General features: G+C 41.6%; 3 protein-coding genes across 5 annotated transcripts; 1 reads left to right on the forward strand and 2 right to left on the reverse strand.

Annotated features, from left to right (window-relative positions):
* Positions 1-86: 86 nt before the first annotated feature.
* On the reverse strand, positions 87-5,081 carry xkr8.3 (XK related 8, tandem duplicate 3). The gene is made up of 3 exons (XM_050034529.1): positions 4,493-5,081; positions 3,139-3,326; positions 87-2,868 (listed from the first exon to the last, which is right to left on the reverse strand). Exons 1-3 carry the CDS (start codon positions 4,822-4,824, stop codon positions 2,117-2,119), a joined length of 1,272 nt encoding a protein of 423 aa, XP_049890486.1. The 5' UTR covers positions 4,825-5,081; the 3' UTR covers positions 87-2,116.
* A 2,549-nt stretch (positions 5,082-7,630) lies between these two features.
* On the forward strand, positions 7,631-13,794 carry srsf4 (serine and arginine rich splicing factor 4). Of its 2 annotated transcripts, none has more exons than XM_050034531.1 (6): positions 7,631-7,834; positions 9,178-9,341; positions 11,140-11,246; positions 11,710-11,927; positions 12,158-12,235; positions 12,906-13,794. In XM_050034531.1, the coding sequence occupies exons 1-6, from the start codon at positions 7,728-7,730 to the stop codon at positions 13,387-13,389; spliced, it is 1,158 nt and encodes a 385-aa protein (XP_049890488.1). In that variant the 5' UTR covers positions 7,631-7,727; the 3' UTR covers positions 13,390-13,794. The 2 variants fall into 2 exon arrangements, with proteins under 2 accessions (XP_049890488.1, XP_049890489.1); XM_050034532.1 differs by lacking the exon at positions 7,631-7,834 and adding an exon at positions 10,499-10,695 and having other exon boundaries at positions 9,203-9,341.
* Positions 13,795-14,560: 766 nt separating this feature from the next.
* Positions 14,561-21,482, reverse strand: msto1 (misato mitochondrial distribution and morphology regulator 1). 2 transcript variants are annotated; one of them, XM_050034525.1, is made up of 14 exons: positions 21,284-21,482; positions 20,192-20,321; positions 19,835-19,904; positions 19,401-19,476; positions 19,120-19,177; positions 18,881-19,031; positions 18,406-18,520; positions 18,167-18,301; positions 17,910-18,062; positions 17,451-17,582; positions 17,168-17,352; positions 16,494-16,598; positions 16,263-16,375; positions 14,561-16,085 (listed from the first exon to the last, which is right to left on the reverse strand). In XM_050034525.1, exons 1-14 carry the CDS (start codon positions 21,365-21,367, stop codon positions 15,826-15,828), a joined length of 1,767 nt encoding a protein of 588 aa, XP_049890482.1. In that variant the 5' UTR covers positions 21,368-21,482; the 3' UTR covers positions 14,561-15,825. The 2 variants fall into 2 exon arrangements, with proteins under 2 accessions (XP_049890482.1, XP_049890481.1); XM_050034524.1 differs by having other exon boundaries at positions 18,881-19,034.
* Positions 21,483-21,779: the final 297 nt, after the last annotated feature.

Below are 21,779 nucleotides of genomic sequence, written 5' to 3' on the forward strand. Positions count from 1 at the left end.
ACTGAGCAGTAATTCATCATGCAAATCACATAGTGTCTGCAGTCTGCATCACGTGTAAAGAAAGCACAGATTAAAAACAGATAATAGCCTACAAGATTGTAAACACTTTAATAATTGCACATGGCAAATGAGGTAAAATATGAACAACCAACAGTGACTTTTGGTTTCAGAAGAGTCTGTTGGCAAAGAAGTGGATCTACAACACTTTATAAACATTAACACTGAACTGAAAGCAGTTTAACATGAAAATAAATCATAACACACAAAAACTTGAATCAACTTTTAGGGCACTACAAAAAGATTTGAACAGCACATGCTCCGTGTAGAGTCGTAAGGATTGTCTTTGTGCAGCACAGTTTACACTGATAGTGAGGTAAACCGAGACGTTTGGAACATGTGACATTTAAACAAGCTAAACAAACACTGGATGAGCGAACAAAAGTAACACCAGTGGCTTTGTACCTAAAGTCTGAGTGACGTCATGTGTGGCAAATATGTACTTAAAATATGTAGTTGACATGTAAAGTATCAACACTTGACTCAAACTTTTTTACAGTATCATCCTGATGAAAACTTCTCCTCCGTCAGCTGGTCTAAAACAGCTGTTTCACACAGTAACAGGACATAGATATTATAACAGGAGAGCTCATGGTTAAATCTACATTCAAAGTCCTTCAAATAGGTTCCAGTAATAGCAGCTGTAACAACCAAACACTCAAAAACAACACATGACTTCAGATACCCAATGCTGACATGTAAAACCTCAGACATCCACTTAAATTAAGAGATTAACTACATAAAGTGGAAAAAAACAGCTCTCTTACCAAAAACCCTTATAATATCCCAAATATGATGTATATAAAGTATTTTTTTGCCTTGTCAGTGTTTTTTTTCTTTGTATATTAAAAAACATCAACTAACCCATATGATCTACGGTATGTATGACAAACGTACAAATTGACTCCACGTATAAATGTACTTCAAGCATCATCATGAAACACAATTTGTTTTGTAGAGAAATGTATCAAATAAAGCTAACACTTCACTTTGTTGGTTTAGAAATGAGCGTATCAAATTAGCCCCAGTTTCAAGTTGAGACATCTGACAATGTATGATTATATACAGTGGCAGCTGTCCCTTTAGTATCTATGCTGGTATTGGCAAGGTTGCAGGTCAGTTTTTCCAGGAACTTCTTATATGACAATATATGTTCTGATGTTTGATGTATGTGAAAAGGATTTTATCCATATTGTCTTAGTTTCAAGTACGGTTTGTGAGCCTGCATTTTTGTTCAAATTACACTGAGCACTAGGGATGGGAATCGAGAAGTGGGTCCAATTGAAAACCGTGTCCAAACTGTCCTATCCGTTGGAATGGTATGCCTCTGAGCTTATTGGTTCTGGCATTTTTCTCTGACATTTGCACTTTGCAAAACAATGACATAAACTCCTGCTTCTACACCGATGGAAACTTGCAACAAGGAGTCATAGCCGTAGAGGAAAATATGGTCCAAAGTGTGGCCTCACTTCACGAAGAAAGATGACAACAGTGCTGCTTGTATGTCTGTACAATGATCATTTCAAGTAAGGATGGAAACACCTGCAATATGCTGAAACATCTCACTACGCAACATGCACTTCATTTCCAGGAATGCCATGTATTTGGCACTCCACACAGGTGCTACTGCTTCCCAACTGAGCAGCATGTCAGTTACTGAGGGTAAATATCTAAGTACATTATAATGACAGTGGCGTCACACAGGCCGGTTTAGCAGATTCTTTCTTTGACTAAAACAGCCTGGATGAAAACAAATGCTGTGCAAATATTCTCTCATTTAATCTATGTTGTGTTCAGACTCAGAGATAGTAAAACTGTTGCACTGTGATGCTGAAAACCTGTGAAACACACACAAGAAAGACCCAAAATCAAAAAACAGAATCGACAAAGATTTGAACTGATAAGCAATATCGATAATGGCATTGGTATCAATAAAATCTTATCAATTCCCATCCCAACTGAGCACCAGGTGACTCTGCAGCACAAATAAGAGACAGTCTAGAGAGACTGTTGATTTCAGTCACTACCAAACAAGTCCACAGACACAAAAAGTAAGACATCACAGATGTGACGACTCTGCTCCATTCGCGCTATCAGTGTTTCTAATAACTGCTTGCTCTAAATAAAAGTGAGCAGCATGGCAGGCCATCCGTTTGTTGAGGAGGTGGGAGGACAGGGTGCCGTCCTGGATGGTAGAGTCTTTAAAGGACACTTCTGCATCGGGCAGATCATCAGGCAGGCCTGGGTCCCTCGACGGGGGCCTCCACAGCTTGGGGTGGAAGCAACAGTAGTAAAGGGATTTGAAAAACAGTCCCAGGAGGTAGATGAAAGGTAGAGCAATGAGCAGAGCGAGGGCGTACGACTCAGTCTGGACAGGGTCCCTGTAAAACCACCAAGTCGCCAGCAGGATTCCTCCATCAGTGGTGATGAAAGAATGGTAGATGATGCTCCTGCCTCTGGTCTGACCCTCTGCTACGTTAAACCAGCTGAAGTACCAAATAAGCCCTACGGTGGCCCGGTAGAGCCACTCACCCCCGGTGCTGTCCATGAAGTCTGTCCCCTGTCGCCAGGCCCACGTCACAAAGACAGGCCACAACATCAGAAAGTGGATAGCAATATACCAGGACAGGACTGAGGCAAAGAGGGCGAGGGCCGCAACACGCGGGGCGATGAGCAGCAGGTTCCACAGGAAGTAGATTAAAGAGGAACACCAGCCCTGCTTGGCCTTGTCTGGGAGGAAGGAGCGCAGAGAGCGGTGGTAATCCACCACCATCCAGGCTATGGAAGTCGTTGATGCAGCAATGCTAACAACTGCAAAAAACAGAAGATAAACCTTGAGTTAGCAACCAAGAGGAAGTGAACACACATTTGTTGTGTTTGTTGACTTACCACAACCCAGAAAGAGTATTTTTACAACCTAAGCTAGATCACTAACTTTGATTCACACATCATAACATGAACACCTGAACTTCACCTCTCCTATTATAATAATATGTATATAATATACACAAAATAATATCCTCAGCTGTAGGAGTTTACTTTTTTGTGGGATGGAAGTAAATCAAACTGAAGAGAACTCACACTGAACCGTCCTGGCTTTGTTTGTGTGCAGCATGACGTAGATCATCAGGGTGAGCTGAGGAGCACTCTCACAGAACGTCTCGATAAGCCGGAGCATGCTGAGGTCATGTGTCAGGTAAACGGCGTACTCTGACCCTTCCTCTTTCCGCCACCACACCCTGAAGCCTTGTCGTATGGCAAAGATGTGCCTATGTGGATGAATATATATCAGAGAAGGGCTGTTAGAGTGTGTGACACATAGATGGTGAGAAAAGGGCATCACATACCAAACTCATGCAACTACATGTACTCATTTAAGGGTGAATAGAAGCAGTCTGGCATGATGCATCAAGTGTCTTCAACAGCACTGACTCATATTTTGAGCTCTTCATACCTCATTAACTCACTATTGGTGCATTTTAAGCATTCAGCTCTCTTCTGAGACACTGGTTTTACTAGCTGACACACCTGACATTTTCATTCATGGTCACAGCACCTGTCAAATGTTATTACCTACCTGCTTGCCTGAACTTCAGAGAAACACTCCTGCAACAAATGTGTTTGTGTCTGGGGAGCATGATTCCAGTTTGGTCAAGATTTAAGTGTGTTTGCATCACACATGCAGGGCGTCTGATTTCATGTAACTGCTGCTGAAACACTTCATACATATTGAGTAACCACCATCAGTCAGACTATAGTCACTACTAAGTAAGTGTAAGCTGTTCAATTCCATATACAGTGTATACACAAACAAACAGTTGAGTTTTTAACCAGCCAACCCAGTGATTAGCAGGAATAACTCTGAGTTATTTTAACACTAAATGGATTTAATACCAGACAAATTCTGGTAAAATATGTAAGTAGCTGCTAGATTTGCTTTACTCACCAACAAAGCAAAAAAATTGTATTTTTTGGAGCTCACCAGACACAGTGGCAGGTAGAGTTAGTTAATTTCCAGTCACTTGTACCTCGGTATTTCCATTTTATGCTACTTTTACTAGGCTTTTATTAGGCACATATTTGTTTTTTCTTCACTACATTTATTTGACAGCTTTACTTACTGGTTACACCGCAGATTCAGATTATCAGCACAAACCATAAATTAAGTGATAAATTATGATGTAACACTATAGATTGGGATGCCTGCCAGTCTATGAATTAATGAAAAGTAGCCCAAACTTTACCAGCTGCAACATAAATGCATCAATAACTATAATCCAGTGATATACAGAACGTATATTATTATTAAAAGGGCTAAAACTGCTTATAATACTTATGTACGTTTGCTTAAGTAACAATGGAGTACTTTCATACTACAGTATTTCTACTTTTATTAAGTAAAGGATATGAGTTGTTCTTCCACCACTGACCCTACCTGCAGAGGAAGCCCAGCTGCAGCACATGCAGCACGCAGGACAGCTTGACTCGGTCCCCGAACAGGACGGTTCCTCCCTCGGTCTGAGCGCTGAACCCCGGCAGCTCTCGGTCATACTTGAACCAGAACCAACTGAACATCTGGACCACGATAGACGACAGCACCATGAGGCCGACCAGCACCCCGAACCAGAACAGGTCCCCGCGGCAGTAAAACTCGGTGGCCACCCACACGTCCGAGCCCCAGTCCACCAGGAAGGTACATACTCCGACCACAGAGAAGACGAAGTCGATCCACGAGTACTTTGAAAAAGTCGCGCGCTCCATCACCATGTTTTGTCACCGACCTGTTGCTGCTGGTAAGCTAACAGTCGGCTAACGTCCTGTACCGTTATTTCCCTCCCAAAGCGACTTCACATTCTTCAACCCATTGGAAACAAAAGTTGCAAACTCTTAAATATCTAAGCGACAAATTGAACTCAGACAAAGAGCGCACATTAAAACGTTGAAGGCATTATTTCAGAAAGACAACTGTGTACAGAAAGTAACCGGTACAAGGAGAGCAGCTGGTGTGTTTGTAATGATGCCTGTCTGGGTAGTTATTAGCCCCGCCCACCGCGGCTCATACGTGTCGAGGCAGGTCATACAGTCCGGGATGTAAAGGTTTTAACTTTTAAAGGCCACATACGGTTAGTCGATTAATTGTATCGTCTTTTTTAATTTTATTTTTATTAGTGCTTTCAGGTTGAAGGAAAAAGAAGAAAAGAAAGAAAGAAAACACATAAACATGGTTTGGGGAATAGAGGTTGGTAGGAACCACACAAAGGTACAGAACAGTCAATAGGTTACATCCCTAGTGTATATGGTCCATTTTTCCAATATCTTATGTATTGGTCAAATCGTAGTCTTAAAGAAAAAGTAAGTTTCTCCATCCAGAGGATTTTGTAATTGCAATCCAGTTGTCCTTTGAAGGGGCGCTTGCCTGTAGCCATCTCAGTGTAATGGCTTTCTTGCTCGGCCAAAAGTACTTCATAAAGGTATTTGTCCTGGGTCATGCGATTGTGCATGGTTTAGCCCAAGTACAATATGACAAAAGAACAGTCAACTTCTGTTCCAAAGATGTTCCTCACATCTTTGCCAATCTCTTGCCAATATGGATAAATAATTGGACGTCTCCAAAAAATATGAAAGTGGTCCGCCACTGATTTACCACACAGCCCCCAGCATTCATCCCGTCCCTGGTACCCCTGTTGTAGAAATTTCAGTTCTGGAGTCATAAAATATCGTGTTATGTTTTTCCAGCAGAACTCTCGCCAGGATCTTGACTTGGTGGTCCTAGTTTGTCCCTCCCAGATATCATCCCAATCATTCTCTGATAACTCCAGGCCTGATTCCCTCTCCCATTTCTGTTTGACCCGGGTAGTGGAATCATTTTTGGAATTTTGTAATCTATTATATATTCTTAAAATAAGATGCCTGTTGTCTTTTGTCTTATATACATCAGTGAATATATTAATCAAATTGGGTTCACTGTCCACTGTTTGTGTAAATTCTTTATTGAAGTAATCTCTGACCTGGAGATATATAAAAAAAAAAATATCTAGACCACAGGGTATAAACTCTGGATCAAATGACCACCTTAATTGTATCATCTTTTGGTTAAGAAATCTGTCGTGATAATACATTTTCAATGTAAAAAATGCAAAATAGATAAATGACTAAATAAATGGTTGGAAAAAAAAAGTGAGACCCAGCCTCCTTAAGGTGGTGGCAGAAAGTACCAAGTACATTAATTCAAGAAGGCCACTATAGTTTTGAGAGAGGCTACTTGTACTGCTATTGTACTACTATTGTATTGTGACTTGATTGATTTATTCATGTATTGAAGTTTACAGAAGCATGCACATTCAGACAATATAAAACAAGGTGCTGGACAAGAGATCATGTAAGAGACGATAAAACAGAGTCTACAAACTAGACTATGCTTCCATAAATAATAATTATAGCATAATAAGCATAATAATTAGCACTTAGGTGATGTTTAAAGCATCATGCTCCTCATCCAACTATACTAAAATTAGATAAAGTTTATTAAGAAGGCGAGTTACAATTAAAACCACTTTTACAAGCTTTAACATTAAAGTGATCAATTATCCTGAAAGTACCAAAAGGAAAAGTAGTCAGTATTCTGAATGGCCAGATGAAGACATATGATAATATATATGATTAGTGATGCAATAATTTGTACATCTCTTTTTAATAGTCCAGCTAGCAAAGGTGGGGCTAGTTTAACCTAATTTACATTATGCTGGGTATATTAAATAAAATAATATTTAAAAATCATTTGCTTATTTACATTTTGTATTTATTATCTAAATATGCAAGGTAAGTAGTAACTAAAGAAATGGAAATAATAATTTCAGGTACACAACAAGTACCTCAAAAGTGTAGCCTACTTATGCACAGTGCTTGGGTAAATGTACTTGATTACATTCCAGGACTGGAAACCAGCCATATTATCTCTGTACATTGCAGGTTTTTTTATTTTTATACTTCATACTGTGAATTTGGACAATATTTTACACAATTCTCCACGAAACTAGTACTTATAAAAACTGAACTGCACTTTCGAATTTTTTTTTTAGATATTTTTTGGGCATTTTGCCTTTAATGGACAGGACAGACAAGTGTGAAAGAAGGAGAGAGAGAGAGGGGATGGCATGCAGCAAGGGGCCACAGGCTGGATTCGAGATATATTGTACATTTTTTTTAATACTTTTATTGTATTTTACTTGCAACTCTGTATTTTTGTCTTTTGGTTTTTGCAGTAGCCTACTTGTCTTTATCGTTGATGTCATTTTATCTCAATATGTTTGGTATGCAATAATACACCAAAGCAAATCTGCGTGTGTGAAACGGACAAATTGTGTTATTGTTATCACTTATTTTATTATTTTTACTATTAATTTTCAGTTGATCGATTAATCTTTTCATCACCTCAGCACTGATCCCGTGATTTTGCCTTTAAATAACGGAGCCACCTGAGAGACTAAACCCAGGCCAGCACAACACATTAAAATGGAGGACACGCCCACTGTAGCCTCGACCTATTGTATCAAAGGAGCGCGTGTATGTATCTTTGCAGCCTCGCGCCTTGTCTGAGTGCCGCTGTGTGTGCTCGGTCGGTTTTAGCTGGAGCCCACATTTTGCTAGCTTAGCGCACACAAGCTACCAAGATGTCGAGAGTGTACATCGGGAGATTGAGCTACAGGGCCAGAGAAAAGGACGTGGAGAGGTTCTTCAAAGGCTACGGGAAGATACTCGAAGTCGACCTGAAAAATGGGTAACGTCGAAGCTACTTGTCGATGTCCGCTGTTGTTTGAAGCCGGATGCACAGGCCGCACTGTGAAGATAACGCGCAGCGTGGGCCTCGTTGCTCGGCCTGCTAATTCTAGCTAGCTAGATTAGCGTGTTTAACATTTTCCAAAGAAACCAGTTGATAATGTGATCTTCAGTGCTGGCACAGTTTTGCAAAAGTGGTTCTGTTTATCGATGCAGTATTAATAACAATTGGTGTTTGCAGGCTTTGTCTAACGGTTGCGCTACCTCGACTAGCTAGCTAGCTCAGGTTAGACGTGGCAATGTCACAGGCGGCTGTATGAAAGCAAACCACGGGCCAAACAAGCGCGAGTTCTGTTGCTACAAGATTTATTACTACACACGTGCAGCAGGTTCAGTTACGCACATTGCCTTCTGGTTATCTTCTACGTGTTATGAGACATGAAGCGGTTATTTAGCTGTAAGCCAATGCTGGAGCTCGTCTCGTCTAGGTTACGTGCTGTTAGTTCCTCTATTGGTGTCCGCGGTAAGCAAACGGTCACTACTTTCATTTTGAGTCTATCGTTTGGTCTGCAAAATGTGCGAAAATGATGTCCTTTACATTTTCACAAAACCCAAAGTGAAATGATGTCCTTTACATTTTCACAAAACCCAAAGTGGACGTATAGAAGCAGCTTGTAATTTTCTCCACGTTGCGCAACTTTTGAATATAATTTTCGGCTGAAAAGGGAACTGATTGTTCCGCAAAGTGTGTGAAACTCTAACTTACCACTCTACCACTCCACAAAGCCCAGGGTGAACAAGTTCAAGCTGCGTGCTCTGTCTGTCCACAAGTCCAAAATAAAGATTGAGTTTACAATTGTATAAGACATGGAAAACCTTGTATATATGCATATGATGAAGTTGCTGGATAAATGTTCAAACATCATATTGCTAATTGAATAATCAACTAATCTTTTCATGTCTTTGCATCATTATTCGTCGAGCATTATTAGTCTTATACACATGCAAGACAGTTGAGCTTTACCTTGCCCTTGTGACATTTATTTGACTCACAATAGTAATCTCACATTGTATTATGTAATGTTAGAAACTTCCCAATAGCTTATCATGTGAGCGAGATCTGTACCGTAGTACTGAAAGCTGGATCCACTGCTGAAAAACACTGCTTTTTGGAACTGTTGCACAGCTGTGGTCAGCATTTTGTTTCTCTGGCTATTGTGTTAACAATGCTATGGTGGGGGCCAGCTTGTGCATACCCGACCTCCACTATGTGTTCACATATAAACATCATAGCAATCCTTTGTTGGAAACCAGTGTTAAAACATGTCCTCTTCTTTTACAAAGGTATGGGTTTGTTGAATTTGATGACCCCCGTGATGCAGATGATGCTGTGTATGACTTGAACGGCAAGGAGTTGTGTGGGGAAAGGGTCATTGTGGAGCACACCAAGGGACCCCGCCGTGATGGAGGCTATGGTGGTGGCGGCGGCGGCGGTGGTGGTGGAAGAAGTAAGTGCTCAATAGGGAATTGTTTTTATTATTTATTTTCACATGAATGATGTCATTGATGAGGGGTTTCATTCATTACAGGGAACCATTAATCTAAATGATAAAAGGGCAAAAATTTAAGCGTGTCCTTGGTGGCTGATGTGCATACAGTTTACATCCTAATGTTTGCTTTAGAAATTTTAGGTTTGACACTCTGACAGAGGTGGATTGACTACGGCTTATACTTGTCAAACATTTGTTGCTGTAGGTGGTACCCTGAGCCGGGCGATGAGTTGAAAATGAGAATACTGAGATATTGAAAGAACATTGTCTTTGCCGAGCCATAAAAGTAATGGAATTTCGACCTTTCTGGTATTCTACTAAAAACCCGACAAAAAGTGCCGCCAGTCCAATGTAGATAAATATTAAATTGTCACAGAAATTTCAGCATTTCTATGGCTGCTTTTGAATATCAGTATCATCTGAGTTGCTGAAAAATTTAGAGGTCTGGAACCAGGCCAACTGCTAGGAAATATTTAAGTTTCATTTATTTCTGTATCACCCAGCTCTACTGGTACCTCATGTCTGACCCTTATAACGAAACCGTGTCTGTCCCCCTTTTAACTTGCACACTTTCGATGAAACTGTTGTTTTCATTTCAGTTTTTTCCTTGAGCTGCACACACCCATCCACACCCCCTCATCTTAATTTCATCAGTATAAATCTATTGTTCTGGTTTCAGTGAGGCCTCCATGTTTTGGATGGCCTGTTTAACATAAAGGCATGTCTTAGTTTCGGACCAGGGCACTTTTGTTTTTAACTGTCATGCAAATAGATTAGCACCACTCACAGCACTTTACAGTTTTTTTCATCAACTGAACAGTAGGTGTTGGAGGAGATTTCCATATCACTACATGGCACGATTAAATCTATGTGCACAAGAGCCACCAATGACTTAAAAATATTTTGAATGCAGTTACATGTGAATGTGTGATGGGGAAATGGCTTACTGGTGGAAAGGATATAAATGTCTTAATTTAAATACTGTAAAATAACCATTTTATTGTTAAATATCTTGTAATCTATTGATGTCTTATACCGTTTTTTTATTTTATTTAAAATGATTGTCAATTTAAAGGTAAAGATTTAACAAAGAACCTCAATGTTTTAATTGAAAGAGTCCTTTGCTGACTGCCTGCCCCTATTGCTGGCCATGGTGTCCCCCCTTTCCAAGAGTGTGGTTTGACCATTCTGGGCCCCTGGGCAGACCAAAAAAGGGAGCCATTGTGAATGAAGACCGCTTTTCCCATTAGGCCCAGGCCGGGTGGTGAGGATGCCATGGGGTTAGGAAGAGATGTGGGTTCAGCTCTTATAGGTGCCTGAAAAAAAGAACATGTTTTGTAACAGTGAAATGTTTTTAGATAGGATAGCTTAGAAACTTGCTTTAGTTCACCGTAAGTACTTCCTCGATCAGTTATGTTTTTGAATTTGATTTTTTTTTTCCTTCTAATCTTGAAGATAGGTTTATTGAATTTTGACCCAAATTTATTAAGCTACAGATGTGTTGTATAGGTTCAGGCTTTTAAATTAAGTTTTTAATTTGTAGAAAGATTTTTTTTTAAGGATTTAAGGCTTTTTTTTTTTTCTTTTTGTAAGTCTTATTTTTTCACCTTTTGCTTTTTCCCTTTTTTCATTTCCTTTTCCCAAGTGAATATTTATATATTTTCTAGAATGTAGCTTGGAGTTTAGAATAAATGCACCATCCCCGTTTCTTTTCTGGTCCTCATTGCTCCTCTCCTTTCCTTGTTACCTTTAAAAGGTGGATATGGGCGCTGGGGAAGAGACAGATATGGTCCACCTATAAGGACAGATTATCGGCTCATTGTTGAGAATCTTTCCAGCCGCTGCAGTTGGCAGGATTTGAAGGTATGTAGTGTGGTTTTTTTTGGTTGGTGTGTGTGTGTGTGTTTCTTGCAAAGCTTGTATTTTTAGGTCATCAGGAAGTGATGTCCAGAGCCAATAAGCAGTACACCAAAAGTGTTATCTCATTGATCTGCTCTCGAGTCCTTATCAACTTAGAATTTAGAAGTACAAACACACAAGTTTCAGACCTGTATTACAGGATTGATGGACAATTAGTCAGAACAGTTGCATTTCGAAAACAGATGTAAAAATAAATCATTACTGTGCATACTTCCAAGATTTCACCATTGAAAAATTAAAAGCAGAAGAAACGATGGCACACTTTTAGATTAGTATGCAAACACGAAACAGTGCACTGATGGCTGAATCGCACCAGTGTCTGTCACCACTTCTTAGAGTTTTCTTTCAGCTGAGCAAAACGGTTGCATCGTCACTTTATTTCTGATTACTTTGTGTTTCTCTAAAGGACTACATGAGGCAGGCGGGGGAGGTGACTTATGCTGACACCCACAAGGGACGGAGGAATGAAGGGGTGATCGAGTTCAGGCTCTACTCGGACATGAAGAGGGCTCTGGAGAAGCTCGACGGCACAGAAGTGAATGGTAGAAAGATCCGGCTCATCGAGGACCGCCCCGGAGCCAGGCGCAGCAGACGCTCTTATTCCCGCAGTCGCAGCCGTTCCAGGTTAGACACGTTGCTGTAACTGCACATGGCTCTCTGGTGCACATTGATGTTTCTAAGCACAGCAGCAGAACATGAGGAAGTCTAGATGCACATCATAAAATAACCTTACCATGTACCACATGTAGTGCTTGAAACATGGTTTGAAAGTGGGACATACAGTTGCAGATATGGATAAAGCATCATAACAATCACCACTGCAGTTTGCTAACTGTTAATATGTGTTTTCTCAGGTCCCGCTCCAGGAGCCGCAGGTCTCGCAAGAGCCATAGCCGCAGTGAGAGCAGCAGTCGCAGCCGCTCCCACTCCAGGTGAGAAATCAGAACTATCGGAAGACAATTTGTAGATACATGACATTTCTGCAGGGGGAGAGCCGCCAGTAAATGGTGAGATAAAGTAACTTGCTACTGAGGACAAACTGTGCATTTGATCTCCAAAAATCCACTGCATGCTACATCTCAAGCATTTCAGCGGCTGCCTATAAAATCCACATTAAGATATTGGCACCTCATAACCAGTTAGTAGCAGTAATATGAGAGTGTATGTTTCTATAAAAAGGTTTTTACAAGTCCATGAAAGTGCACAGGTGCATGCACTGGTGTACGTGTAGCCTGTAGCTGATGACAGCAAGTAGTAGTTTGATATCTACAGCTGTTTAATATGAGTAGGCCAAGGCTGCACAGCGTGGTCACTTCTCTGTCCGCTGAAGGTCCGTACGTGTCTCACGTGGACTTCTCACTCCTCAGTGCAAGCCAAGGTTTGCATTAGTGGTAGATTGTATGCATTTGATCTGGCAAGCATACTAAAGAATGTTGTCATTGCCTACATGATCTGCGTCTCGTGACACCTGTACATTGCTTTGTAGACGGACTCCTCTGTTCCTGCAACCTCTCTCTCTCTCTTATCCTCTCGTTAAACAATTTAAGCTTTCCCCAATCGAGCCAACCAGCACTGAGTTCTGCTTTTTAATTTTGTCCACAGAGCTGCGTCCCGCTCCCGCAGCCGATCTCGTAGCAAGAAGAATAAGGTCAAGGGCAAGAAGGAGGAAGAAGAGCGGAGCAACGGTGCTCAGAAGAACAAGGACCGCAGCAGGAGTCGCAGTCCCAAGAGCAAAAAGAGCAAGAAAGAGGGGAAGAAGAACAAGAAGGAAGACTCCAGGTCCAGATCTCGCTCTCGCTCCAGGTCTCGCTCCAGGTCAGGAATGAAGGATCGCTCCAGGAAATCTGGCTCAAAGGGCCGCGAGCCACCTAAGAGTGACGACGAGGGAGGTGAGCCTGAGAGGGGCTCCCGATCTCGTTCATGCTCCCCCGCTGAATCCAAATCCAGAGCCAGGTCTAAATCAAAGTCCAAATCACGCTCTCCCACACCCGCCAAAGCCCACTCCCGCTCCCGATCCGCCTCCCGCTCAGAGTCCCGCTCTAAATCCCGCTCCCAGTCTCGCTCTCGCTCCCGTTCCCGCTCTTAGTTCAGATTTTGGACTGTTTGTCTTGAGCCCTTATCCCAGTGTTTCCCCCTGCCCTCCATTTACATTCCCCAGACCCCACAACACTACCCCTGCCTCCTGTTTTTTGATAAATAGTTGTAGAATACCAGGCACTCGTGCTCGATGTCTTTTATGCACACATTGTTCCATTTCATTTGACTTTTACTCGACATATTTTTTCATTAGAGCTGTCTCGTGTGGGGGTGTTTGTAAAATATCAGGGTGCAATCTCAGTTTTATAAGTTTAATTGATGGTAAGGTATGTGTCTTAGCCTTTTTTTAATCAAATGTAAAAGCATACTGTGGTGGGAATATGTTCTAACGTCTCCTCACCTTTTGTGAAATCCTTGTATCGTTTTATTTCGGATTAAAAGAAAATGCCTGTAATACATTTTGTCATTGGATTTATTTTATATTGTCAGTGAGAGGGGGTAGATATTAATTACAAGTTGTTGATAAATGATTGCTGATGACTTTCAGTATCAGCTTTTATCTGTATGGATTTATATTACTAAGTCTCCTAAAAGACGCCGCAGTTGAGGGCTGGATTGTAAAGCTTCTGAAAGGCGTAGTCGTTAACATTAGCTTCTGGGCCCAAAAAAAGTGTCTCTCTTGCATGCAGTGTTTGAGATATTTAACGCTATGTTATCGTTAACCCCAGTTACCTCCTATAGTTCCCAGTATGTCAGATTTTTTTCTCATCAGTCTCGTTAAGTGGTGAGATGAAGTTATACATACAGCTAAGCTGGAAAAGTGTACAGTTTTTCTTTTTAGGTAATATCACAGTGGACATCACATTTGTTTTTTCACTCAAGGCATTCCACTGAATACAGTTAACTTACCCTGGGTGAGTGTTAATGTCGAGCTCTGTGACAGGAATAAAATGATTTGTGGACACAACGCTACCATGTAAAATGTACTCAGTGCACTGTGGCTGATTTAGTTCATCTAGGGAAAGAGTGCAGATCATTTTCCCCTTATCCACCTATCAATTGTTCCAAGAGTAGGTAGAATTTCAGTCAACCAGGATTTTCTTTAGTTATCCACAGTACTACAAAAAACATTTTACCACAATTAAACCATGGTTAAAATTTTGAATAAAACGTAAAATTTAACAAACTGTCAAATAAAAAGACAAGGCACTGGTGGTTGCTAGATTTAAATTGTTTATTATAAAAGTGGCATTTTGCTTTTTCTGCCTGCTGGTCACTTTCAGCGCTGGCAATGAGATAAGGTAAGTGGTTTCCACAATGACACCGAACATATGTGCTGTTAATTCCTTCGAGTGAGCAACCTGTGCTCAAAACAGAAGTGTGACAACATCTCAATGTAAACAATCTTTTTATAGTGTATACCGAGTATAAAACAGTTAATTACAGATAAACAGTCACTTGAGGAAATGTAACCGCAGTCCATACGTGACGCTACATCCAGAGGTTTAACTTCTTAAATGGGACAGTCTGGATCTTTTGAAGTAGGATTGTATGAGGTACTTGACCATGGTCAGTGTATTACATGCAGTTGATGTCGGTCAGCATGTCCCTGTTTGGAAAAGCAGACAGAAGTACTAACTCGGAGCACAGGGGCAGCAACAAAAAGTAATTTAGCCAACTAAAAAAAAATCACAATCGATTTAAGTGTATGCCACATTTTGGAATATTTTCACCTCTTAATCTTGTCAGTCAGCTCTTTCCAACGGGGAACTCAAGCCGTTATCTATGCTCTCTTCAAAGCCACCAGACTCTATTGACAAAAACAGGAGCTGCTCGTCTACCAGTGCTTCGATCAGTTTATGTTTTTGTGTGACTTTAGTATTTTGAAGGGTTAGTTCAGATTTACCAAAGTCACACAACACAAACAAACAAACACATCGATCGAGGCAGCTGCAGACCAGTAGCTCCCAGGTTCTGTGAGTTAAAATGAGCCTGGCCAAATGCTGAAGTTCGCCATTGGAGAGGACTGTATGATAAAGCAGTGAAAATATTCTAAATGTAGCATACACTTGAACTGATAAATTTTTTCGGGTGGCTAAAAGATGTTTAGCTGCTGCCCCCGTCGACAGCAGTTTGTCACTTAGCTTCCATGTCGCTACTTATGCCTGCTTCTCCAAATGGGAAATGCAGACCGACACCTACTGTAGATAACACCCTGACTACAGATAAGCACCTCGAACAGCCCCACTTTAAACCGTTTAATATTCCCTCACCTGTGTCTGTTTCAACTCATCACACACTTTTGACCTGTTTCTGTTTCCATGTAATTCAGTCCTGGTCCTTCACACATTAGAGCATAGCTCCTCTTCATCACTGTGTGTGTCTGTGAGCACATGCAGGCTGGCAAACAAAAGCAGACTGGCTTGTGTTAGTCAGGTTAGCAGCGTTCAGTCGATCCAGATCATTGCCCAAAAGACTGCCAGTGTCAGTCATCATCATCCTCTTCTGAGGAGGAGTGCATCACCCCACCGCTGTCGTCACGGTAACACCGGGCCAGTAGGCGCAGCTGCTCCAATGCCTCCTGGTAGTCGGCCATTTCAGGCCCCTGGGAAAGGAAGCTGGGGGCCACGCGGCGAATGTCTAAAGCGCTGACACCACGGTGTAGCTCAGACAGCCACGAGCCGAGTGCAGGCCCAGACTGCAGGGAGGTCATGACGGGTGCAGAGGAGACCACAGGGGGCGGAGCTGCAGAGATAGGGAAGAAGTATTCTATAAAAGCACCTAATTTAATTTGTGGAAAAGTTTTCCTCCTACCTATAGGAACTTTTTTCTGTCTACTGAACTACACCTGCAAACCATATCACTGTGCAGAGGTTTTTTTTACGCTCCAAAAACAGTAAAGTGAAATAAAAGTAAGCTTACAGCCAGGCGGAGGAGGCTGGCTCTGCAGGAAACCCTGAGCATCGAGGGACTGACTGAATATCTGAGGGAAAGGTGGTGTCAGCTTACTGGGTGAGGACACCAACTGCAGAGCCCTGAGAGAGTGAACATGGAGAGAGAACAGCAGTGTTGGATTGAAATATATTGTTTCCCTAATGATAATGATAATGATGAAGATGTTAGTTCACAGCATGTGACAGTGTGGGGACTCACAGGGGAGCTGTAGGATAGAAAGATCTGATGTAGGAAGTCAGGATGTCTTCCCCACTGTGGAGGCTGTGCAGAGGAGTGGGTGGTTGAGTCCCTGGAGCTAGAGAGCTGGTGAAAGGAAAATTATTTCAGCAACACACTAAAAAAGATTTCAGTTTTAATGTGATGATTGGGATGGTGTGTAATGCCTGTGTGTTTCTGCAAGCCATTTTCTTAACATTTGCCAAATTGGAGACAAAAGACTGCAACTTGAACTGACAAAAGCAGCCAAAAAAATGTACAAATCTCTTTTTCTAGCCACTAAAATATTACTACAGAAGATTTTAAGGTCGTAAAAAATATTTCTTCACTATAAATACGCACCAATGCAACAGAAAAAAATGTAAGAGATACAACTAATACAGTCTGTAGATATGTAGAGTGATTTTTTTCCAACTAATTTCTGGCCTTTTTCATTGAAAGAAACCACATGATCTGGTGTGCAGAAATATATAAGATGTTGTGTAAAAGCCTGACATCAGCACTTACAACTGCTTTTCTCAACTTGTCTTGATATATAAATAAAGTTATGCTACTTTAAATAAAACATGCTCAGTGTACTCTCAGTTTTAGACACATTTCCTGTTCAAAATACATGAAAGCACTGTACATTACAAATGTATATATATTATTCTGACCTGATTAACCTCTGGCCCTCGTAGCCTTTGAGTGTTGCCCACTGGCCATAACATCGACCATCACCGGGTTCAGGGCAAGCTGACAGAGGTTTCCAGGGCAACGCATCTGTGTAGGCACTCAGGGCGTCGGGGAGAGAGCTGCCGTGCATCATGGGAAAGGGGACAGCACCATAAGCAGCCACCACCTAAAAAAATGACACCAGTCAGCATAAACTCAGAGTCTCTACAGAGATGAGAACACAGCAAAATGAATAGTTGGGCTGTTCAAGCAGCAGTAAGTCACCTTTCTCCCAGATACAGCGAGTGTGTCGGCCACCTGCCACATGGGGACGCTGTTGTTCTTCAGCCGGTAAGGCAGAGTGAGGGCGTCCAGGGCCAAAGCTAGCACAGAGCTGGAGTGATACCACAGTGAGGGCTGAGACACAGGACAGACAAGAGACAAACATTTCATTCAACAATGACAAGATTAGATATAATCATTTAATTCTTATCCACTTTTATAAATCCACATATGTGGTTTAGTGTTGTGGTAGTTCATCGGTCAGAATTTACCTCCCTTTGTCATGTTTCTTTCAATTTATCTAAGGTATTTAATTTAAATATAACTAAAACAAAGTCAATTAAAAGTGTCAAAATAAGGTATAAGAGGTCTTAGAATTTGAGTTAGTTTAATCACCGTTAAAGATGTCTTAAAAAGGCTAAAAAATGAGAAGTTATTTTAAAAAAGGAAATTAAGGCTCACATCATAGGTTAGGTAGGGGAATGCTATGGGAGCGGAGGGTCGTCTGCCCAGTCCACCACGCAGGGTCAACGGGCAGAAGAAAGAGCTGTGACTGGCCATGTGGACTGTCCCTAATGTGCAGTTCAACATGTGGTAGAGGTCTTTCATTGGAGTCTGGTTAAAAAAGAAGAATACAGTAAGCACAGACGCCCATTTTCCAAAAAACACATTCTTACAAAACACTGAGATAGAAGAGAGATACTGAGTTTATAACTCACTGAATTTGGGTGATTGACAGGCGCTAACCCCCAGGTTAGGATGCCTCTCCCGCCATAGGAGTCCTGCAGCAGCTCTGTGACCTTTGACCCCAGGCCTGCAAAGCCATCAGCCAGGTCACACAACACCTGGAAACCCTGAGAGAGAGAGAAACAGGATGAAAAACATCAGCAACTGGATTAACTGAAAATTGGAAAATGGAAACTATAACCTCAGTACTCAGCATGAAACAATGACTTACCTGAAGGTAATCACACTCCTCTACAAAGAAGTGTAGTTTGTCCTCCAGCTCCTCGAGCACCGCCCCCTGCAGGAGAGCTTCTCCCTGGCCGTAAGCCTCCAGACGGTGAGCCTCCCTGGACAACCATGAATACAAATATAAAACTGTGCTACACAAGCAACATGTTTAAAAAGGAAGGAAACGGGTATGTTGCACTTATGGAAACACCCCAAATATTTAATGTTTTTATCAGCTGTGAAAGGGTTAGAAGACACTGTCAGGAGGTGCAACAAACTTTAAAGATTCAGCCAACAAAGAGCAGACAGTGATTCAGCGTTTAAGCCCAAATCTGTGTAAAGCCTGACATCTACTGGAGAAAATAAGGTACTACATGAGCCAGATGTACCAGATGCTCCACCATTGTGGACAAAAATGTGATTCAGTAATTCACTCATTTTGTTCAACAAAGTGTTGGAATTCTGACGCTGCCCTTTACCCGTCGTGGTTGTACTGGTGGATGACAGAGATGGTGCGAGGATGCAGGTGAATCCTGAGGAAGTCGGACCACACCTTCACGCTGCCCTCCAGCCTGTAGCCCCTTTGGACCCGAGCCAGCTGACCGTTCACAGTGTCCACGCTCACTGCACCTGCTGGTCGGAGAGTTCTCAGAGTGGTCACTGCTGCGTTCGACACTAAATCTTATTTCTCATGCAGAGTGTAAAAGGTTTTATTTACCTGAGCATTGAGGCTGGGAACTGGAATAAAAATCAGCATCGGCCAGGATCTCCCCTCTCTGGGAAAAATTACAACAACAAAAAAGAAAGAAACAAATGCAGCTGAGACCTTTGTACCCAAGAAACATTTATAAATGAGGCTTCCAAGCAGTGTGTGGCCTGTTTGGAAGCCTACAGTAATCCTACAGGAAGTAGTGGTGGTGATGTTTTGATTCCTAGGAAAATATGTAATATGTTATCACTGAGCTGCTTGCCAGTTTTATTTCCACCATAAATACTCACATCCAACTTGTCCAGATCTTCAAGAAAGGAGTTCTTCTCTGGAGGACTTTCTTTGTGCATCATGAGATTTCCCTCCCTGCCACATGGAGCACATTTTTTACATCAAAAAGAGAAACCAAGAGTCTTTATTTGGACTATACTAGTTATAAAATCTTCATGAAGAAAAGGAGCTTTGTTGGCTCTGATACATGCATCAACGTAGGTTTCAGTCATTGTGTAAAAAACTCTCTCAGTAAGTGAGTACTGTTAAAGATTGTTGTTGCTGAGCTTAAAGTATTTAACGACACCAAAACAAGTGTGTAACAGAAAGTGTCAAGCAAACAACAGAATGTTTAAAGGTGCAATAATCCACCAGTGATGCACTGGACTTATAAAGACAACAAAATCTGTTGGGCCCCAAAAATCTGTAAACAGATGCAGAGACTTTTATTTACCATGTGACAGCAGTTGTGTCTTTGCCAGACTCGTACAGACTTCCCTCCTGCCGTAGAGTCCGAAGACTTCCTGTTATAGACAGATAGTGACAGGCAGGTGATTCAGCTTCATACACATCCAAGTTACCACATGAATCTGTTTCCACTCAAGATGAAACCTTTTATAGAATCATTACACTAGGACACACAATCAGAAACATTTAAAACAAATCACCAAGAAAATAAAGTTGCCCAGCACAGTTCGTTAAAAATCGCAGCACACACAGATACAGCGGCTTTATGCTCCTGTGAATGGTGACTCTTGAATCTCGAGGATGTTTTCAGCATTAATAAAAACATGAGACAGGAGAAAGTTACCTTTGAGATCCATGGCAATGAGGCGAGGTGTGTGGGTGACATGTCCGCCCAGAGTCTGTCCCTCACGAAACACGACATCGCTCTGGATCTCACCCGGTGGCGTCTCTGGATCGTATGATAGAGATGCATCCTGCAAACAAACACAAGCCCATCATCATTTATCTGCTGCAGACTATGACACTAAAATGACCATAAATACCACAATATATTCAGCTCCATCTGGGAAGAAATGAAAGTGAGATATCACCATCAGGGAGTTGGTTGGAAATGTGTCTGTGAAGATTCTCAGTCATCCAGGTCATGGTAATCATAAGTGCTATATTTAAGGTTGTGCTGGTTTTGACTCCTTTATGTACAACTGGGGAGTTTAATCTACAGCAATTCATCACATTCTGTAAGTTCATTATATGTTTGTAGCTTGGCTGTCCTGTGAGACCCATGTATCTTTAAACAGACAACTTTTCTTGTTCTCAGCTTTGTGACGATGCATTTTTCAGCTGACCCATGAGGGTGTTTACAGAGTTTATCTAGCTTAAGATGTAGGAGATTTTTGTCATCACCTAAAGGAACATTTTATCCTTCAGTTTATCACAAACAGTCACATCTGGATTTTACATGGTTTTCACCGGACAGGACAGGTATTAAGAATTGTAACATGTTAAGTAACTGAAGCCGTCAGACAAATGTAGTGTGTCTAATATTTCCCTCTGATATGCAGAGGTATAGAAGTATGAAGCTGCATAAAATGGAAATACTCAAAATTGTACAGTAGCCTACTTGAATAAATGTTCTTCCACCGCTGACTAACAACAGCTACCTTTACATGTCATCATCTGCTGGATGCAGGAGGCTTGATAATTAGCAGCTTTAGCTTCATAAAGCCTGGTGGATAACCTTATCTTTGTGTACCAGCTCAGTTCTATCACATGTTCTGCATGGTCTGATAATAAGACCACAAAATGCACATTCACGGTGGTGCTAACATTAGCTGCCTCTGCGGCTCACAGACAGAGACAGGCTGTACTCTCCAAAGTTTGACAACACATGCAAAGCTAACGCTAAAGCTAGCTTAGCTTAGCGTGTGTCGCTTACCTGTAAATTCCACCAGTGAGTCCCAACAAAGTTTGAATAATGTCCCAGCTGGAGAGTGATGACTTCTCTACAAAAGTTACTCATCGTGACGGAAATTAACAATCAAGATAAAATATAAAATCATCTGCAGTGCACATGATGAATATGTTTGGGATTGACAACACCGAACAGCGACAACTTAACCAATGCGCTGCCTCACATAAAGGAGCTTCTGTGATTGGCTGAGAGGAGTGTATAAAGAAATGTGATTGGATGTACCAATGACGTTTGTGCAAGTCTGGTTTCACCGTGCCGTAGCTTCACGTGCGGTCTCCACAAGCTAGTTCTCTCAACCATAGACATATATACGTAGACGCCGCATCGACTGCCTGAGCGCGTCCTGCGCCGCCGCCATCTTGGATGGGTCTCGCTTCGCCTCCACAGTGCATTCACTTCTATTGAGGAAGGAGCTGTATGCACAAGTAAAATAGAATAACTCACTGAATTTTCAACTGAT

The sequence above is a fragment of the Epinephelus moara genome, chromosome 22 (genome assembly GCF_006386435.1).
Source record: "Epinephelus moara isolate mb chromosome 22, YSFRI_EMoa_1.0, whole genome shotgun sequence".
In the NCBI taxonomy this organism is placed as follows: domain Eukaryota; kingdom Metazoa; phylum Chordata; class Actinopteri; order Perciformes; family Serranidae; genus Epinephelus; species Epinephelus moara.

What these genes read in the sequence shown, in the direction of transcription:
- msto1 (XM_050034524.1), bottom strand. Translation starts at nt 21,367, where the DNA reads ATGAGTAACTTTTGTAGAGAAGTCATCACTCTCCAGCTGGGACATTAT. An exon ending in CATTGCCATGGATCTCAAAG is followed by an intron (nt 19,905 to 20,191) that starts GTAACTTTCTCC and finishes TGTCTATAACAG; the next exon opens with GAAGTCTTCGGACTCTACGG. An exon ending in TTCTATCCTACAGCTCCCCT is followed by an intron (nt 16,376 to 16,493) that starts GTGAGTCCCCAC and finishes TCACTCTCTCAG; the next exon opens with GGCTCTGCAGTTGGTGTCCT.
- xkr8.3 (XM_050034529.1), bottom strand. Translation starts at nt 4,824, where the DNA reads ATGGTGATGGAGCGCGCGACTTTTTCAAAGTACTCGTGGATCGACTTC. An exon ending in CAGCTGGGCTTCCTCTGCAG is followed by an intron (nt 3,327 to 4,492) that starts GTAGGGTCAGTG and finishes TCATCCACATAG; the next exon opens with GCACATCTTTGCCATACGAC. An exon ending in CAAAGCCAGGACGGTTCAGT is followed by an intron (nt 2,869 to 3,138) that starts GTGAGTTCTCTT and finishes TGTTTTTTGCAG; the next exon opens with TTGTTAGCATTGCTGCATCA.
- srsf4 (XM_050034531.1), top strand. Translation starts at nt 7,728, where the DNA reads ATGTCGAGAGTGTACATCGGGAGATTGAGCTACAGGGCCAGAGAAAAG. An exon ending in GCAGTTGGCAGGATTTGAAG is followed by an intron (nt 11,247 to 11,709) that starts GTATGTAGTGTG and finishes GTTTCTCTAAAG; the next exon opens with GACTACATGAGGCAGGCGGG. An exon ending in CGCAGTCGCAGCCGTTCCAG is followed by an intron (nt 11,928 to 12,157) that starts GTTAGACACGTT and finishes GTGTTTTCTCAG; the next exon opens with GTCCCGCTCCAGGAGCCGCA.